The sequence below is a fragment of the Puma concolor genome, chromosome A2, assembly GCF_028749965.1.
Source record: "Puma concolor isolate L17-30 chromosome A2, mPumCon1.1.hap2, whole genome shotgun sequence".
In the NCBI taxonomy this organism is placed as follows: domain Eukaryota; kingdom Metazoa; phylum Chordata; class Mammalia; order Carnivora; family Felidae; genus Puma; species Puma concolor.
Window position 1 is genome coordinate 142386027 of NC_141668.1, and position 18306 is coordinate 142404332.

Below are 18306 nucleotides of genomic sequence, written 5' to 3' on the forward strand. Positions count from 1 at the left end.
TCACCATCAACAGGTTTCTGGACTTGAACTTCAAATTGTGGGGACTAAGGGAGCTGGAATAACACACATCCAAACATAATTTAAACGGATGTGTCAATACTTTAATAAGGTGCTATCATTCCAATTAAAAGAAAAATATTTCTGGGCCAGTCTGACATAAAAGTGATTCCCCAACTTTTCAAACTCTCAGTAGACCAATCATAGGACCATAGGAGTATCAAGATACATATATTACCTCTTGGTATGTTTAACCATGGGCATCATTAACATTGATAATTCACTTTCAAAACATAAAGGAGAAAAAACTTTGAGCTCCTGGGGACAGTGACCCTATAAATCTGTCTTTATATCTAAACATGTGTAAGAGGGCTTGGGACAGAAAAGTACATAATAGCCATCTGCTCTGTGGAAATCTCAGGGTACCATGATTTGTCTAGATAAATACACATGCATTTATAACCCTCCCCCACATGCAATGTAATTTTTGTTTAATCCATACACAGAAGATGAGGAATCCATGGCCACTATTATAACATTATTATAACTCGTATCAAATATTAAGCTGCTGACACTTGACAAAATGTTGGATCATGATGACCTATCAGTCATCATTTATAGCTCTATTTTCCTTTCCACTCCCTTTGTTAAAAGTGATCACTTAAGAACGTGTGCTACGCCCTGCCCAGCATTGAAATGACTTGTCAAGTTTCACACTGGATAACTATAAATTTTCTCATGGTGCTGCAATGGCTTGATCAGCTATGCTGGAAGGTCCTTCATGGTTAGCAATACGAAGACAGATAATATTTCACAGCAGCCTCTTAGATCAAAGGGTTGACACATGGAGTAGTCACCAGGGACCTCAAAAATAAAACAATAATAATAAAAGCAATCTCACCACCTCTTTACTGTGGTGTGGCTATCACTCATTGCCTTCACAAGACATGAGAGGTGGGCTTTTCACCCAACCCGTGTTGTGATTCATTCCTTTACAATTCTGTGCCTCGACTCCTAGAATGGTCAGCTTGCCAAGCTTTCCATTTATCCCTTCCAGTCTCCACAGAGGATTGAACACCAAGCTGCTCACTGGACTCTGGAATACCTTAGCCACCCTTCATGACTCAGCCTATTGCATTCTTGCCACAGAAACCTGACTCAGTTGTCCAACTTTGAGGATTTGGATCAACAACTAACCAGAAAGTAGAATTCTCATCACATCATGGCAACCATCTGTGTAAACGCAATGAGCTCTGGCAAGCCCCTCCCAGAGGGTTTCTCAGTCTTGGCACTATTGACATTTTGGGCCAGATAATTCTTTGTTATGGAGGCTGTTGTGGGCACTGTAGGCACTGTTACAGCAACCTGGGCCAATCAAGATTCTAGATGCTAGAATAAGGCCCAGCTGAAGTCAGCAGTGTGATTTTAGGTCCAACATTTAAGTTTTCTGAATTCTACTATCTCCCTTCATAACCTCACCCGGAATGCCTGCCCGCACATCCACAGGGCTTAGTCCCTTGTTATACTCAAGTCTCTCCCCAAATACCACCTTATCAGAGAAGCCATCTCTGGCTTCTCCTTTGGAAATAGCACCTCTCTGCCCTTCGTCACCCTCAACTGCCTTATTTTACTTTTTTTGTTACAGCATTATTTGATGACATTACATATTATTTTGTGTATGCTTCCCTGTCAGCCTCCACCACATAGGAATGGCATTTGTTTCTTTTGTTCTCTGTTGTAGCCCTAGTTCCTAGGACTCAGCCGGCCTCATGGCCAGTGTTTGACAAATACTCTTTTGGCAAATGCCTCAATGAATTGAAGACTAGAGGAAGGAAGACAGACAGACAGACAGACACACACACACACACACACAATATTCACTAAAGTCCCTGATTTCTTTAGCCAAAAACATAGAACCTCAGCAAAAATAATGTTTAGGTCCTAAAGTAGTACAATTCCCCAAGACCACCAAGGGGAAGAGGGACCTACAAGGGGCCTTTCTGGAATTGAGCAGCTTGTATACTTGGGAGTGTATACAAGTTTTTCAGGAAGATCTTAAATCAGCATGTGTACCTAATGCTTTGCATTTAAGAGAATGTTTGCATGTATAGGGTTGTCCTCTTTCCAAACGTGGTTCCAGTGACTCACAGCCTGGGGAAGGGGGACAGACAGACAGGTTATATCATTGCTCAGGAGAGGTCTCTAACTTGCTCCCTAGGAAGCCACTTCCCCACCAAGGTTTCTGGGAAAAAAAGGTGGGGGGGGGGGGGGACATTATCTCAGACTGCTGGTTTGAACATCAGTTAAGACAGAGCAATATGCCCAGTGTCTGAGACAGTCTGTACTCAGTAAATGTACCTGCTGGCTTCTCTACAATGTCTAAATCCCCTGAATAGCACTGTCCAATAGGGCTTTCTACAAGGATAGTGAAGTTCTATATCGCTGCTGTACCAAAGGGTAGTCATTGGCCACTTGTGGCTACTGAGAACTCGAAATCTAGCTTTAATGAATTTAAATGTAAATAACCACGTATCACCAGTGGTGACAGGACTGGAGAGTGCAACCATGAACACTGTGAAGTACCCTACATTCATGAAACTTTATTATCTTATTTGCAACCATGTCAGGCTTCTAGAATCAAATTTTCACTTCAAAAGGAAAAAAATTTCTTTCTTATAATTTCTTCCCCTATTCAGCGTCACATGGTTGCTTAGCTTTCAAGATCCGGAAGGTAAGGAGGGTAGCAAGCATCATGGGGTACTTTGCCAACAGCCAGCCATTCCCCCTGCTATTCTTAGGTAGATCCTGATGGGTCTAAATCTCTTGCTAGTGACTGGATTAAGCATGAACATGTGATCCAGTTCTGACCAATGGGACAGAAGGGTTGATTGGCCAGGGATGGAGTGCCTAGAGGAACATGTTACAGGCACTTAACTAGAGACACAAGAAAAGGATACCTTCTCTTCTTTCTCTGGCCTTTGTACCTCAGCATGTGACTTCTGGAACTGCTCAAGCTGTATTCAAGTCACGAGATAAGTGATTCTGAGGAACGAGCCTATTGATGGTAAAGCATAAACAACATGGAGTACACTTTAAAGATGGCAGAATAAAAGATACTGCCCAGAAGTGCCCTGCCTCTAGAGGGCTAACTTAGATCATAAATTGCCCTTATTACTAAGCCTGGACAGTCAGATCTTTTCCAGAGGCTAAAACATGGAAGTGGATGCTAAAACAAATCTTTATATGAAGACATGCTCTTGGAAATAACTTCTGTGTGAATATAGGAGAAAAATCCTCGTAACACTGCCAGCAGCCAGGACTACTCATAAGACAAAGGGAGGCAAATCTTGACTCGTTCTTTCTGGCACAGCGGGTATGTGGTCCAATTGGCCCTGAGTGTTGAAATTTCCTTTTCACACCCTAGTGGATGGTGAGAGAAAGAGCAATCTTTAGATGAAGAGGATGTTGTAAGATAGCTCATTAAGAGGTGGTATAAGAATGTAAAAGCCACAGGACTTCAAAAAGTGTCAAAATCATTCCCCAAGAGAAGAGTGTGGACTATATTTCACAACAGTGAGGAGAAAATACCTCCATTATCACAGTGAGCCCCAGAAGCAGAAACATGCTACGAATGGCTTCTCTCATCTTTGCAGATACTACTCAAACAGCCTAGAAGAAGTTCAGGTTTCATTTTCCTGCTCAAATTTCTCAACAACCAATCACTACTACCAAATGTACTAATGGCATGCACACCCTGCTAGAAGAACACTGTCCTCACACTTGGAACTAGGGTAAGGGTGGGACAGAGAAAAATGGGTTCCAGGGGGGAAAGAGGCCAACAATAATTGGGGCAGGGCAACTTAACGATCCCTTTGGGAGTAGCAAAGTTTCATGCAGCTTCAAGAAGGAGCTCTTTTCCTCCCAGAAAACGGCCTTCCAACTGGGAGAATGTAGATCAACACAAACAGGAAATCTGGATCAAGTGGTTTCCCAAGTCCAGGAAAGATGTCAAGGTCAACTAAATTCACTAAGTGGGCTGAAGAGCATAATAATGCTCTTATTATGTAAGAACATAATGCATACCTCACCACACCCCACTCTTTCACTATGAAATTCCCTCCATCAATTTAAAATATTTAATAAATCAGAGGCAATAGCCAGTAACAATGGCTAGTGGAGGATGTGTACAGAGGTCCACTGTTTGATCCTGGGGAGGTCTCAAAAATAGGAGGAGTGGCCGAGAAGGTTATGGAGGAGAAACTCACGGGGCTTGGCCCCAATGTGTATTTTAAGGTTTTTAATCATCTATATGGCTATGCTAGAAGCAGGACACACAGTGAGTCATACTTTTTAAATTAGGCCACTGAATATTTTCCCTAATTTTTAAGCCAATTCAAAGAAACTCTTTACCCTCTGTGACTTTTCACGTCACAGATACAGGTTGATGGTATGGCATACAAGAAGAGGCTTTCAATTCTTCCGTGATGATAATACTTCCTAGAGAAGAAGATTTATTTTGCCATATTGGAACACCAATTGTATAAATGCTAAGTTTAAATTTTTCTTCAAACTGGTTCACTTTTTATAAAATCTTAAATATATAATTAATAGGAAATTTAACCAGACCAGAATGGAAAATTAGCATAGCCTGCCAAATATTAAGGGTACCAGGATATAGTAAAACCCACAAGATCAAATTCTAAAATACTCTCCCCCAGCTGAAGGCTCTGGACAAGAACTATCTCCATTAAAAAGAGATATTGGTAAGTGACAGAAGTATTAAAAATTTATTAGCACCAAACTATGACGTTCTCCTTGATAAACAGGACTTTATTATGTTAAACGTCAGTTTCTTATATAGGGGTAGAGTCATTTCTCATGACATCATATCACATTCAATACTACACTCAGGGAAAACACTATTTATTAATACTATAGTAAGATTAATGAAAAGTAACAATTCCTAGAGTTACTACAAAGTATTACATAAGAAGGTAAGGTTCCATGGTATGTATGTGTATGGGTGAATATAAATTAAAAAGAAGACAGGTTAAATTTTAGTAGCAAGAACGACAACCAGGAATATGTACTACCCTTGATGCTACTGATTTCAAACAGAGTCATGTGAAATTACCAGCTGAAAGGTGGAGGTGTGGTTAATTTCAGGATCACTTAAGAAACCTCTGAAGGCTAGGGCCCCTGGGTGGCTCTGTCAGTTAAGTGTCCGACTTCGGCTCAGGTCATGATCTCACGGTTCATGGGTTCAAGCCCCGCATCAGGCTCTGTGCTGACAGCTCAGAGCCCGGAGCCTGTGTCAGACTCTGTTGTCTTCCTCTCTCTCTGCCCCTCCCCTACTCACGCTCTGTCTCCCTCTGTCTCAAAAATAAATAAACATTAAAAAAAAGAAAAGAGGGGCGCCTGGGTGGCGCAGTCGGTTGGCGTCCGACTTCAGCCAGGTCACGATCTCGCGGTCCGTGAGTTCGAGCCCCGCGTCGGGCTCTGGGCTGGTGGCTCAGAGCCTGGGGCCTGTTTCCGATTCTGTGTCTCCCTCTCTCTCTGCCCCTCGCCCGTTCATGCTCTCTTTCTCTCTGTCCCAAAAATAAATAAACGTTGAAAAAAAAAAAAATTTAAAAAAAAAAAAAAAAAGAAAAGAAACCACTCAAGGCTAACACTGCCACGGTACACTGTCCTCAGACTGGAAGAATACAGAAGGTAGCCTGACATCAACTGAACCATATAAGACTTTTGCTCCTGTACAGATTAATTACACTTGAACTTGTGGACTGAGTAAATTCAGTCTTTAAGCACATGGGACACTCATACCAGCTACATATGAGCAGTAATAAAAGTTCACAATCCAGCAAGACAGTTCTGCTTTTTATACTGCCACCATGCCCACCCCATGAATAAAAGAGACAACAAGATAAAGAGTGCAGTTCAAGTTAATATTTCAATAAAGAGAATGGCCAGTAAAGTGTTACTCATCATGATATGTATCAATGACATTTTTCCTGCCACCCCCCCACCCAAAAAAAAAGAAAGAAAAAAAGAAATTCCACATAACATAGCTTACCAATATCCAAAGGGAATGGTAGAATATTTCCCTATTCAGGGAGTCAGGGTAGTGGGTTTTATGAACCAAATCAGATATAATAAATGAGCACATAGTGTTAGGTCAGAAAAAAGATGACCAGCCTTTAAGTAAATCACACAGCACATTCGGATAATTGCTTTCTAGCTTTTTTTTTTTTTAGGCATGTATGAGGCTAGGAATATCTTTCTTTTGAAATTTTAAAGTAATAATGTCTTTCCACTAACCCACACTCCCCCCACCTTTGCCCCCAACAAGCTAGTTTCAAAGGAGAGAACATCATCCGTTCAAATTTATAACCAGGAAAAAAGATACTTGACTCTGATCCATCACAGATATGAAAAGATATATACTTATAGATAACTCTGTATGCCTTCTGTAGACACTAAATTTATAGATTATTGAATATTAAGATTTATGTTGTATCAAAGCAAATATTGACCTTATCTCTGCCTGGCTCAATATTTACTGCTTTGCTCAATAAATCTTGATGTTCATTTTCAAACTGAGTCAATATCAGTTCATTAGTTTCTGCACAGTTCATATCAGCATTTTACAAAATTTGAAATGCCAGTGGACTGTTCCACCTAAAAAGTTTGGATACAGCCAATTATAGAGACAAAAGAGCTTTTACCTCCCTTCTGGATTTCCTTTTAGTTGTTCCTTTCTTTCTCTCTCCTCAAAATTGTTACAAAGGCAACTGCCTACATTTAATACCATTCAGCCATCTACTCTAAAATAAAAGGATTACTTTAGGAAATACTATGAATGTACTGGTATAAGAAATTAAAATATTCTAGATATAATTCTGTAACATGTTAAAGTATTATAGATATAAATGTAAAAAAAGGAAATATCCCTCATTTTTCAATAATAACCACAATTAACTTCTGTCTATAGTCTCCAGACCTCTCAGCTCTAATCATTAATAGGACCTTATTACCCACATTATTCTAGTATCTTCTGCCTATTTCACTTTGGTGGATGCGTAGTATGAGTTTCATCATAAGAATGTAGTATAATTACCCAAGTCCCTCGTTATGATTACTTCGTCTGTTAAACACAATGTCACATTGGGGATGTTCACAAGTGTTTCTAAAACACAAATTCCTAGAAACAGAAGTGCTGGATCAAATACTATAAATATTTAACATTTTCACACATATTGCCAGAGAACCCTCCAAAAAGGCTCCACCAACCTACCTTCAGAGTCAGTTGAAAACCCACACTCTCAGGCTTCCATTTAACCACATTTTAAATGTCCCATCAGAGCAACAATTGAAAGTGTTTATCACTGATATATATTTCTTGACACGAACACAGCAGTGAACAATATTTCATCTTCCTAAGAGGCTTTTCCAAGGGTCACAAGTACCCTAAGGAATTTACTGATGTCCTTTACAGCATACAATAGCATCCATGAACTTGGCAAACACTCATGAAACCATCTCCAGGGAGAAGATGCCAAGAAACTTAAATACTCAGGTGGCAAAGATTACAAGAAGGTTTAAAAAAAAAAAAAAAGAAAGAAAGAAAGAAAAGAAAAAGAAGGCATCTTTAAAATATGAGAACAGTCTCTTTCCAACAGTGGAGGGGGGGAGAGATGGAAAGAAAAAGCCAAACTTGGCCAAGTATTAAAAAATGCTCAAGGTATCTAAGCATATGGCAACACACTTTTCTCTTTTATACATAAAGTCCTGATTAGTGTGTGACCATATGTGTTTTTTTCTCACCCTATCTATCCTTGTAATCACAGATCAAGTGTAAAAGAAAAAAGAGTACCTATAGGAAGAAACAGTTTGTTCTTCAATGTGTTCCCTACCTTGACGCCCTCCTATTTCAAAACATTTAACTAAGAACTGGGAAATACCAAGATTAATTACACACAAAGGTTCTGTTCAAGCAACATAAGGTTTAAGAGAGCAGGAAATACAGACAAAACACTACACCATATCTTAATATTCAAGTCCAAATTTTTTACCTTCATACCCAGCCCATCACTCCTCTTGACTCATTTTAAATTAAATGCAATGCCATCTTCGATCATCCGGGGGATTATCCTAGACGATTTCTTTTGCATTCTCTTCCAGATACTAATGGTAATGAATTCCCATGAACTCTTTCCTTTTATCTCTCAAATCTCTGATAATACAACTTCACCATTTTTCACCCTGCCTACTTCTCCCACTGACCAATCCTTAACCCTACAACCAGTGGTCTTCTTCAAATATAAAGCCAACATACTCCGTTTCCACCACGAAACCTTTAAATGCTTCCCCATCACTCTCAGATAGATGTTCTAGGTCACTGGTAGAATACTGAAAGCCTCTTCATGGTCCAATACTCTGCAATATTCCCTCAACTTCCTCCACCCTACCATATGCTCTACACTTACTGAGGTCCTTTCGTTTCCCCAGTCACTGCCAGGTCATTTCACGCCTCAAGGCCTCCTCATGTCCTGGAAAACACCTGCCCATCTTTAACGGCTGGGATCAGGCAGCAATAATTCTGGGAGCCTCTCTGACCCCTCCCATTATAGCACAACACCTGACATATAGTAAGTAATTAATAAGTGTGTTCAGTGAATAAGTATCTTCTACTTAGAATGGTTCATAGAGTAATAGGGAGTTATAAAGAGAGAAATTAAGTGTAAAAAACAAAGAGAGGTTGGGGTGCCTGGGTGGCTCAGTCAGCTAAGCATTTGACTCTTGATTTCAGTCCAGGTCATGATCTCAGGGTTGGTGAGATCGGGCTCTGTGCTGACAGCCTGGATCCTGCTTGGGATTCTATCTCCTCCTTGCTCTCTGCCCCCTCCCCTGTTCATTCTCTTCCTCTCTCTCAAAAATAAATAAGCTTTTTTTTTTAATTAATTTAAGAAAAAGAAAAACAAAGGGAGACTGATAAGGGAGAGGGGGTTCAGGCTAGGCATCAAAGTGGAGGGAACATTGAGCTGGGACTTGGAACATGAATCTCAAGACTGATTCCTCCCCAACGGTCCGGTTCCATCAGATAAGAAGCTCTCTATTGCAAACGCAATGTCTCTAGGGAAATGATTCCCTTCAGAAACTTCACAGGAGGCTTTAGGAGAAGAGCACACAATACAATATTAATATGAAACTCTGAGGTCCTAATGTGGCTTCCATTCTCCCAATCACAAGAGCAGACTTCTACAGGCAGGTATATTTTGCTTTACCCTTCATAGGCATTATTAAAAAGAGGCATGGAAATTATATTTCAGGAATTTAATTATATCTTAAGTTCACCAGGGGAGCTGATTAAAAGGATCCAATGGGGAAGCCTTTTGTAAATCACCCACTAATTTATCTGAATTTCATGGCAGGATCCCCTTAGTGAGTCCTCAAGCCCAGACTCTGACAGGAGTTCATTTATCTGTACATCCATTCACCCACTTGAAAAATATGCACCAAATAGGCACAAAATGAGATACTCGGGCACACAGCAGGGAAAAAAAAAAAAGGGCTTATAATCCCTTATAAGCCCTTAAAGGGCTTATAATCCTCATCCTCAAGGATTCTACATTTCGCTAGGGAAATGAAACATACACCTCCATGCACCACATACTCACACGCACGTGCATTCTAAAACAAGATGTCTATATGAAGAATGTAGTGGGGTGGCATATAATTAAGAGCCAAATGGGTAATGCGTATTCCACTCCAGAGCCCGGGCCAAGAATTATAGCAGGTGCTTACATATGTTACATATAACCCTCAAAAAGCCATCCTGCAAGATATGTCCTCTTTTGGTCTCCATTGTACAGCCGAGTATGTCACCAACCAGGACAATGAAAAGGGACCTTGAATGCCTCCTCCTATGATGTCCTGGCCACAGCTGGAATGCCTCTTAGAATAATCCTGCTTGACCACTGCTCAGCACAACACCAGACACTTCTTGCAGGTAGTTTTGGCATCACTCATCTCAATTTTGGATTCCTCTAACAATGAGAATTGTCCCCCCTTGTACTGGTTGATAGACTCTTTCTACATAGAAGGAACATGAGGTATGGATTACCTGAAATGCAGAAAATCAAACAGGGTAAGTAAAAAAAGGGTAGGAGAAGAAACCGCAACTTACATTTCCCCAAGTCTCTACAGATAGCTTAATAAAAATGCCTCCAATTTCCCCTTGAACTTGCTCCAGATTTGTTTCTCATTTCCCTTTCCGGCAACAATGATGTACCTAGCATTTGTTACTTTTTGTGTAATAATTACAGAAGTTCTGGGCAAATTCCAAAATTCATGAGCTGTCATCACTTCAAGTAACACAGAAAAATATCTGTGTCTTAGTCAAGTAAAACTAACAGTGAGATTATTTTAATATTTCCAGTGAGATACTCTTATTCAATCTTTGGGTTTTTTTTTTTCCAGTATAATTCTGAAATACATAAAGAGGTCTTTCCCCTTTTGTCCCTATCTTGGAATAAGGAAAATAAACCCAAAGATAGAAAGTAATCTTGAAATTACAAAGCTATTATTAACATTTAACAATAATAATATCTTACATTTATGTTCCACTTCGTATCTCTTATGCATGAGACTTTCACATTGGACTCAGATATTATGACCCCCACCCCCTTTTTACAGTAGATGAAAATAAAACCCAGAGACATAACCAATCTTCAGATGATCCCAATGGGACCAGAGCACGTATTTCCAGGCTCCTCAATAAACAGTCCTCTATGCTAGATGTTCACAGTGGCACTGTCTGATAAGCCTACAGAAGTAAAGATTTTAGCATCTCAAATGTAACGAGGAAGTGTGCATTACCCAAAATGATACGGACAAACAGAAATAACCTGGTTAGTCCTAATGCGAAAGTTACACTAACATTAATGAACTACTGTTGTGACAATATCCCCAGCTCGAAAACCTGCACAACTCTCCTAAAGTGAACGTGGTGGGATGCCAGCAGAGTAACTGGGTCAGCATCAGGCACCAAACCCCACCTCCACAAAGGCAGCCTACTGAGCAGGACGCAGTAACCCAGGGGCACGGGACCCCAGAAGCGCCAACACCCAACCCTCTCCCTGATCCAGCTCCTGTAGCACATCCTTCTCCATTCATCTCTTTCTTCCTCCCCAGTCCTTTCCACCAGACTCCCTTCTGAATGCTAACTAGACTTGCTGAGGACATTGCAGCTCAAGGGAAAATGCAAGGGAGGAAAAAATTTTTTTAAAAAGAAGACATTTTCCAAATCTCTGAACAGTTCTGTTTATGAGTCAGGCTAGTATCTGCTCAAAAACCCAAGCTATCTCAATGTGAGCAGGAGTTGGTAAACCTTTTCTCTAAAGGGCCAGATAAAGATATCCTAGGTCTTTTGGTCAGTCTGTAGCACCTACTCAACCCCACCACGTAAGGGGCCGTAGGCAATACCCAAAGGAGTGGGCATGGTTGTGTTTCAGTAAAACTTTATACACAAAAACAGCCATGGTTTGTATAGTACAGTTGAGGATAGTTTGCTTAAACCCTCATTCCCAAATCCCAAATGGGGAGTTCTTGTGAATATAACTGACAAAATTTAGCTTACTCAGCTCCCAGTATAACCAAGCGATCACCCAGTGGCCCGTCACAGGTACCCACTGAGAATTGCAATTAACAACATCAACAGCACCAAAAGTAGTTAATAGTCATGTCAAAAACAGCAGGAATATTAGGTACTGGATGCAAGAGACTATGTTACTTTTCACACATATCATCTCATTTCATCCCCAAAACAACTCTATGAGGGAATCGTTCTTAATTATCCCCATTTCAAAAATGGAGAACCTCAATCTACAAGAAATTAAATGTCCTCCCAATGTCACAAAAATATTAGGAGACAGGGGCGCCTGGGTGGCTCAGTCGGTTAAGCATCCGACTTCGGCTCAGGTCATGATCTCACGGTTCATGGGTTTGGGCCCCATGTCGGGCTCTGTACTGACAGCTCAGAGCCTGGAGCCTGCTTCGGATTCTGTGTCTCCCTCTCTCTCTCTCTGCCCCTCCCATGCTCATGCTCTGTCTCTCACTCTCTCTCAAAAATAAATAAACATTTAAAAAAAATTTTTTTTAAGTGTTAGGAGATAAAACTCCTATTTGAGCCATAGTCTACATGACTTCAAAATTCATACTCTCACACACCATACCCCCAAAGCACCAATGATATTATCTTAGGAGGAAGTAAGACAAATCTGTGAATTAGAGGCATGAAATTAAAATCTAGACCATCAAACCAACCTTTTAGAAATGGCCTGCTTCACTTTTGCTAAATTTAAAAACAATTCCCTCTACAAACAACGAGCCTTTCCCTTGGCACACCAGCTTTCAAAGCAGCATTTATACCTAGAGGTGTATATACCTGTATCTCAGAGCAGACCTCTGGTCTACTGTGGTTTCAAGGCCTTGGTCTCAAGTGCCCAAAGTGACAGACAACAACCCCTTCCTGATCTGTCTTTGTCTATTGGCCAAATGCTAAGAAGTGTCTCTGATGGACCCAAAGTCTTGTTGACATGAAAATCGATATTCCAGCACTTTGGAGTGAAGCAACCATGGATACCATAGAATTTTCAGGAAGAACTAAGTTAAAGCATATGGACTATATACCATCAATTGATATCTGTCTCAATCTTTTCTTCTTCTTTTACTTTTTATTTTCTCCATTTTCCCCTTAAGGAAGTAATTTCTCTGTTTCTTCCAAACCACTCTATAGCCTTCTGGGAGATTCCTCGTATGACTGTCCTATCCCACCCAGGAAAAAAAAAAAAAAAAAACAACTAGGAGAGGAGTTGACAAACTACAGCCTGTGGACCTTATCCAACCCTACCCAACTGGCCACCTAGTTTAATACAGCCCGTGAAGTAAGAATGGTTCTTCTGTTTTTAAATGATTGAGGGGAAAAAAAAAATAAAAGGAAGTATAATATTTCCTGAAACATGAAAATTATACACAACTCAAATTTAAGTGCTCATAAATAAATTTTTCTGGAAACCCAGCCAGTTTATCTAGGATTACCGATGGCTGCCTCTGCACGACAGTGGAAGAGAGACCACACGTAGCCTACAAAGCCTAAGATATTTACTGTCTGGAGTTTTTACAGAAAAGAGGTGCCAAAAGCCTGCCACTGAACTACTAGCCCTTCTGCTGATAGAGGCAGTTCCCAGATCCATTCCAGAAATGCATTCCGTAAATGCAAAACAGAGACTCATTAGGTCCACTGGAGTTAAGGATGTCAACAACTGCTCCATTCCAAAGACTGCACCACATGCATCCATTCTTAACTGAGTGACGGCAAGTTTTAGGTCTTTCATTTCTTCGCTGCCACTTGCAATCAGAGATGCTGATGGGATAGAACTTCCAATTTCCTGCCTAACAGCATTATTATTCTAGATTGATGAACTGTAAATAGCAGGCCACTTTACGCCTCCTCCTAACTGATATGGGAGCCACAGGGTACAAAATGATAAATTTTCTTCGCGTTTCTTGGCAAGAAGCTACGTATATATGTAACTCTGGCCTTCATCGCGCAATTTCCTTCATTTATCAGAAATGGTGACAAAAAGGCTCTAATTAGATAATTCTAATCACAAGGAGTTGGGTGTGATGGAAGACTTCAGAATCGCTATCTGTTCCTTGCAAAACAAAACAGATAGGCTATTCTCCCCGTAGGGGCAGGAGATTTATCAATAGACAAAAGGATGCAAAAAGCCAATAGATAAGGTGTAATTAAAGATCAAGCCTATAAATTTTACAGTGACATAAATTTAACAAGATTTGCAGGTGGAAATTCAGGATTGAAAACCAGAGCATCATGATGAAAATAATGCCTTGCAATTCTATATGCAATGACATTGCATAAACACAGATTTATTATTAATACTAATACCCCATGCCTTCAAGCCTTTTCCTACAAATTATTTGAATTATTCAATGCCACCATAATTTCCAAAGTTGTCTATCTTCCTCAGCCTTTCCTCCTTAATTGGCTACAATACATTTTCCATATATTTGTAAGCATCAAAATCTCGTTTGGAACTAACAATCCACCTATCTTACTTTTGATGGTTTCTGGAAGCATCATCCAGAAATGTCTGTATATTCTTGTAGGTGTTCATTTTTATTCCCCCCTTAGAATGTAAGAAAATTATTTGCAGTGTAACATTCAACATAATTTTAATAATGCTCTCTTATCTCCACTGGCTTGAAGGCTAAAAGTTTAAAAGCAAAAATGAAAAGAACTGCAGAATGCCATAGAGGGCTGAAATATATTCAACTAACAAGATCTGACTTGAAAATAAAGTTGCATTTTTTTTTAGATTAAAGCACAACAGATCATTTTGATATGTGACGCTTTGTAATATTTAGCAGACATTTAGCAGCTGAAGACTAGCCTTGTATTTGCTGCTTTCTGAAATCACAGCCACTGAAAAGACAGAAAAGAAAAGGCTGTGTCTTTTGGGAAATTACATGTTTGGTACAATAACTCATTAACAAGTAAAGTTCAGAAATAAATGCAAATTAAGGGGGGGGAAGCAGGTTGAGAAAACAGGTGGGAGAGATAAATTAAGGTACTTATATAACCTTGAGGAAAAACAGGCTCCGGTGTTGCAACTTGTAGTGAACTACCAAAGGTTTGAACAAACAAGTTAGGTGTGAAACTGATTGAAAGAGTACTCTCCGGTGAGTTTCACGGGGTTGGTGACTGGCCTGTGTGATCCTGGTGGGAACAGATCAACTCACCGGAGTAGGCCCAGTACGGGTCACCTGAAGCTTTACGCCTGCGGATCTGCGCTGAGCTGCCGTGTCTGCTCTCGTGCAGGGCCCCGACGTAGCCTTCTGTCAAGGCTGGAAGAGAGGGAGAGCACAGTGAGTTCACTGGACAAAGGAAGGGTGTCCAACACACCTCGGGTGACTTCCCAGAAGCACACACCTCAGGGATAATGGAATAGAACCTCTTGACTTACAGAAACACAACTATAGGATAACCTATATTACCTATAATATAGGTTAGGATAACCTATATAACCAGATTATCAGGATTACTACGAAGAGTAGTTTACAATGAGCCTTTCCTTTGAGTCACCAAGCATGGTGCACTAAGCCCCTGACATATAGTATCTTACGCAGTCCGCAGAACACTACTAGACAATACATCCGGTGGTCCCAGTAATGAGACCATGAGACCATTCTATAGATAAGCAAACTGAACGTTACAGAAGTTAAATAACTTTAACTTGCCCAATGTCCCTCAACTAGTAGACTTGGAATCCGCGGTTTTTATTCCGGCTAGGTAGATAAGCCTAGGTCCTAGCTGCGAAAGGCCTCTAAGCCTTATTTGATCTTCACAGAGCAAGGGGTCATTTGGTCTCTTTTACAACTGGAGGAATTAAGACTCAGGGACACTAAGTAACTGGTCCCAGGTAACACAGATAAGCATGCAGCCATCGGGGAACTGAACATGAGCATGCCTGCATCAAAGCCACAGCTTCTGCCATCTAAACACATCGCAGTCTAAGGCCTGGGAGACATCCCATGGTGTGAGTACACATCCTCCACATCCTTTAGACCCTAAACAGTCACCTGTTATACCTGAAGATATGAAACACGAAACCCGCAAGGTCAACAATGCTCAGAAAAGAAACCCTGTTTCATGATGACCAATCTTCTATGCCATTACAGAGAGCCTGCTACAGTGTTCAAACTCCTCCCCTCCCAACCAATTCATGAATGTAAATTTCCCTTCTTGTGAGCCCACACCCGAAGGCACTGACATGTAAGAACACAAATACCACAGGTGTCCAGAATCCAAAATGAAATGGAATTACACTTCAAACAATACATCCCAGCTATCTATGTTAATATTTAAATGCACCCAAACAAAATCAAGTGTGCTTTTAAAAAGCAGGGACAGGGGCGCCTGGGTGGCGCAGTCGGTTAAGCGTCCGACTTCAGCCAGGTCACGATCTCACGGTCTGTGAGTTCGAGCCCCGCGTCGGGCTCTGGGCTGATGGCTCGGAGCCTGGAGCCTGTTTCCGATTCTGTGTCTCCCTCTCTCTCTGCCCCTCCCCCGTTCATGCTCTGTCTCTCTCTGTCCCAAAAATAAATTAAAAAAAACGTTGAAAAAAAAAAAAAAAAAAGCAGGGACAATGGTTAGGAGAACTGTAGATTCAATTTAAGATTAGGAAGGCACTAAGGAAACAGTACATTCTCCATTCTGAATTTGTCAAAGTAATGATAATGATGTCACCATGATGGCATATTAGGAAACATGTAAAGTACAGACAGTCCCCAACTTACGACGGACCGACCTACCAATTTTTCAGCTTTACTAATGGTGCAAAAACCATACGCAGTCAGTGGGAACCGAACCTCGGACGTTGGATTTGGATCTTTTCCCCAGGCTGGCAATATGCCAGGTAAGATCTTCTTGCCCTTATGCTGGGCAGCAGAGGGCACAGCTACCAATCAACCCCACGACCACGAGGATCACCAGCCAACACACCTCCAACCATCTGTACTCACACAGCCATTGTTTTTCACATTCCGTAGAGTATCCAATGAATTAAATGAAACATTCAACACATTATTATAAGCTAGGCTTTGTGTTTGATGATTCAGCCCAACTGTAGGCTAATGTAAGCATTCTGAACATGTTTAAGGCAGGCTGGGCTAAGCTAGGGCATTCAGTAGGCTAGCTGTATAAAATACATTCTCAGTGCAAGAGATTTTCCACTTACGACAAGTTTATGAGAACATAACCCCATCGAAAGTCAAGGAGATCTATGCTTTAGGATTGCATGTCAACTCCAAACACTGGTTTAAAAAAAAAAAATGCTTGAAAAGTAAACCTGATACTGATACCATTTATGTTTGTTCGTTGGTCCTGAACAACAAAAATTAAAATTTTTGTTGATAAAGGTTTAGGTAGCCACCATGCAATCCATCCTACTATTTTGCAGATAAGCCATGCAGAGATCCAGGAAGATGACCATTTTAAACTTCTAGAGATCAAAAATAAAATTTTCCATTTCCTACACTCCTATTTTTTCCCTGCATTAAAGCACACTACATAAATAATTGTCCAGCTTATTTGTTTTCTGTGCATGTGGGAAACTTTTTTATGTATCTGTTTAATATGCTTCTTAGAGCTAGTTCACTCTAAATAATTATTCCCAAATAATCCTTCCTCTTTCTGTCAAGGCAATGAGCAAAACACTGCCTTGAACACAGAAATGTGACCTCCATTAGGATATGTGGTTGAGCCTGAATTTCCTTGCCTGTTAAATGAAGCTAAAAGTAGCAGCTTCATAGCATTTTTACAACACCACCACAAGAAACTGTGAGCAAAGCAGCTAAGCACTGGGCACAGAGTGATTCAAAAATACCAAATAATAGAGAAAAAATTTGTTACAGAGACTCTGATTTTGTCATTATCATACCCACGCCCCATAAGTCTACCTGTTAAGTCATGTAATGGACAGTCTATCCTGTCACTCCATCCCTGCCAGCTCCAAGGGGGCCTTGTTTGGCTTAAACCAGCCAATCACTGTAAACCATGCCCTTGGTCCCAGTGACATGTTTGGCAATGGGGACATCAGTCAATCAGAGAGATTCTTCCTTCTTCCTGGCTGGGTTAGGGCAGGATCCAGAAAGCCTCAGGAGCCTAGCTAGGGGTCAAGGAGAAGATGAAGAGAGGAGCTCAAAAATACAACCACACCAGGGGAAGCAAAATCTATAGATCAATTCTGCTGACAAAATTAAAGCCCATGACAAAGGTAATCTGAAAATGTTCCTGTGGGAAGCTTTGTATTTACATGAACAAATTACCTGCCAAAGCTCCCTTTTCTGTCCCTTGTATACAAAAGATCCCCAATTGATACTATAAAGGTGACCTTGGTGACCTTCAAATGAGTCAATTCTACACCTGATCATCAATTTCTCCATGCATAAAAGGTCATTGTTGGACTAGAGCTCTAATTCTCAACTTGGATGCTTTAAAAACAAAACAAAAGCAAAACAAATAATCTATGCCCTGGAGGCTACCACTTAAGATTCAGATTCACTTGATCTGGGGAGGCACCAAGATACAGCATACAGGTACTTTTCTTAAAGGAAGTTCTCCAGGTGATTCAATTTTGAAGTCAGAGATAAAAATACAAACTTCCCTGCTGAGCTAGACCAGAGAGACCCCCTTCAACTCTGACATTCCCTCAACTCATCCTCACA

At 40.6% G+C, this 18306-nt stretch overlaps 1 protein-coding gene and 1 long non-coding RNA gene across 9 annotated transcripts in view; both read right to left on the minus strand.

The window, feature by feature from the left end:
* The window catches only part of PTPRG (protein tyrosine phosphatase receptor type G), a 721980-nt gene that overhangs the window by 527724 nt on the left and 175950 nt on the right, over positions 1–18306 (minus strand). For 7 of the 8 annotated variants that reach the window (XM_086697739.1, XM_086697740.1, XM_086697735.1 and 4 more), the window contains one exon: positions 14821–14925. The exons of the other annotated variant lie outside the window; for it this stretch is intronic. In XM_086697739.1, coding sequence (XP_086553865.1) covers positions 14821–14925 — 105 coding nt within the window. The remainder of the gene's footprint in view (positions 1–14820; positions 14926–18306) is intronic. 8 annotated transcript variants of the gene reach the window in all.
* On the minus strand, positions 9709–14814 carry LOC147583568 (uncharacterized). The gene is made up of 2 exons (XR_015248343.1): positions 12443–14814; positions 9709–10120 (listed from the first exon to the last, which is right to left on the minus strand). It is a non-coding gene; the product is annotated as an uncharacterized LOC147583568 (long non-coding RNA).